We start from the raw sequence: 1,369 nt of genomic DNA, 5'->3' as shown, positions 1-1,369 counted from the left end.
GCGGCCTCGTCCATGACGGCGCCGCGGGCGGTGTTTACGATGACGATGCCGGGCTTCATGAGGGCGAACTGGGGGGCGGCGATGGAGTGGCGGGTTTTGGGCTGGGAGTTTGTTTGTTAGAAACTAGAAAGTAGAGGGGGTGTGGTGGTATGAATGGTGTATAAAGCACGTACGTTGAGAGGCAGGTTCAAGCTCAGGACGTCGCTCTCCCGGAGCAGCGTCTCAAAGTCGACGTACTCCGCGCCGTCCTCGAGCTCGGGGCTCAGGCGGGAGCGGTTGTGGTAGCGGATGCGCATGCCGAACGCGCGGGCTTTGGCGGCGACGTTGCGGCCGATGCCGCCCATGCCCAGGATGCCGAGGATCTTGCCCTGGGGGTCGTGGCCGAGGGCGGGGGGCGGGTTGCCGCGCCACTTGCCGGCGCGCAGGGCGTGGATGCCGATGGGGAGGTTGCGCAGGGCGCCGAGGAGGAGCCAGATGGTCACGTCGGCGGTGGCGTCGTCGACGGCGGTGGGCGTGTTGGAGACGTGGACGCCGTGGGCGGTGCAGGCTTGGACGTCGATTTGGTCGTAGCCGGCGCCTGGATTGCATTGTATCGACACGGTTAGCACAATTCCGTGGGAGAAGGGGAGAGGAGTTGGGGGGGTGTGTGTGTGTCTTTTTTACCATTGTGGCACATGAACTTGAGCGTCTTGGGCAGGACGTCGAGCAGCTCGCCGTCAATCTTGCCGGTGACGGAGACGGAGTCAAAGGTGCGGTAGGCGACGCTGATGCCGTCGAGGGCGCCGGAGCGGCACTCTGCGATGAAGTCTGCTCTGTTGGTGGACTTGGGCTTGATGACCTCGGCGATGTCGGCGATGGTTGACCAGGCGTCGTGGGCGCTGGTGTCTTCACGTTAGCTGTTGTGTCGTCGCATGGCTTTTGGTCTGGAGAAGAAGCTGGAAAGGGGGAGTCATGTAGAGAGTGATATGGTGAGCTTACTGGTCAATCTTGCCGAGGAGGAGGACCTTGGGACGGCTCATTTTGGTGGTGATGTGAGATGGAGAAAGGAGGGGATGAAGACGTGAAGGAGATGCTGCGAATTGCACCGACGGGGAGGGTATCTAGAGCAGACAATGAATTGCAGGAAGAAAACTTGAAGAAGAGAGGAAGAAAAAGTAAAGAATTGCAGAACAAGGAGAGAATCCAGTAAAGGAAGGAAGTTGGAGAAAGCGCGGATTAATATCGTCGTCAATTGTATGAGGTGGTCCAATGCTTGCTCTTTGAGCTCGCAACTCGCACGCACGCACGCAAAGCCCCGCGGTTCGGCGGGGTAAAATGGAGCTGGGGGGGGCTTCAGGTAAGGTCACTAAGAAGGAAGAAAATTGGGAGA

The 1,369-nt window shown here is 59.4% G+C and overlaps 1 protein-coding gene across 1 annotated transcript; it reads right to left on the bottom strand.

Moving 5' to 3' along the window:
- Positions 1 to 2: 2 nt before the first annotated feature.
- BBK36DRAFT_1087858 (hypothetical protein) lies at positions 3 to 1,019 on the bottom strand (the record flags this gene model as incomplete). Its single annotated transcript, XM_024888977.1, has 4 exons — positions 3 to 101; positions 174 to 577; positions 664 to 878; positions 979 to 1,019. Coding segments are annotated over 4 exons (759 nt in total), but the record flags the coding sequence as incomplete, so codon positions are not given.
- Positions 1,020 to 1,369: the final 350 nt, after the last annotated feature.

Source organism: Trichoderma citrinoviride (assembly GCF_003025115.1).
Source record: "Trichoderma citrinoviride strain TUCIM 6016 unplaced genomic scaffold BBK36scaffold_187, whole genome shotgun sequence".
NCBI classification, from domain to species: Eukaryota; Fungi; Ascomycota; class Sordariomycetes; order Hypocreales; family Hypocreaceae; genus Trichoderma; species Trichoderma citrinoviride.
Note: the sequence above shows the minus strand (reverse complement) of the source record. Positions and strands in the feature narration are given on the sequence as shown.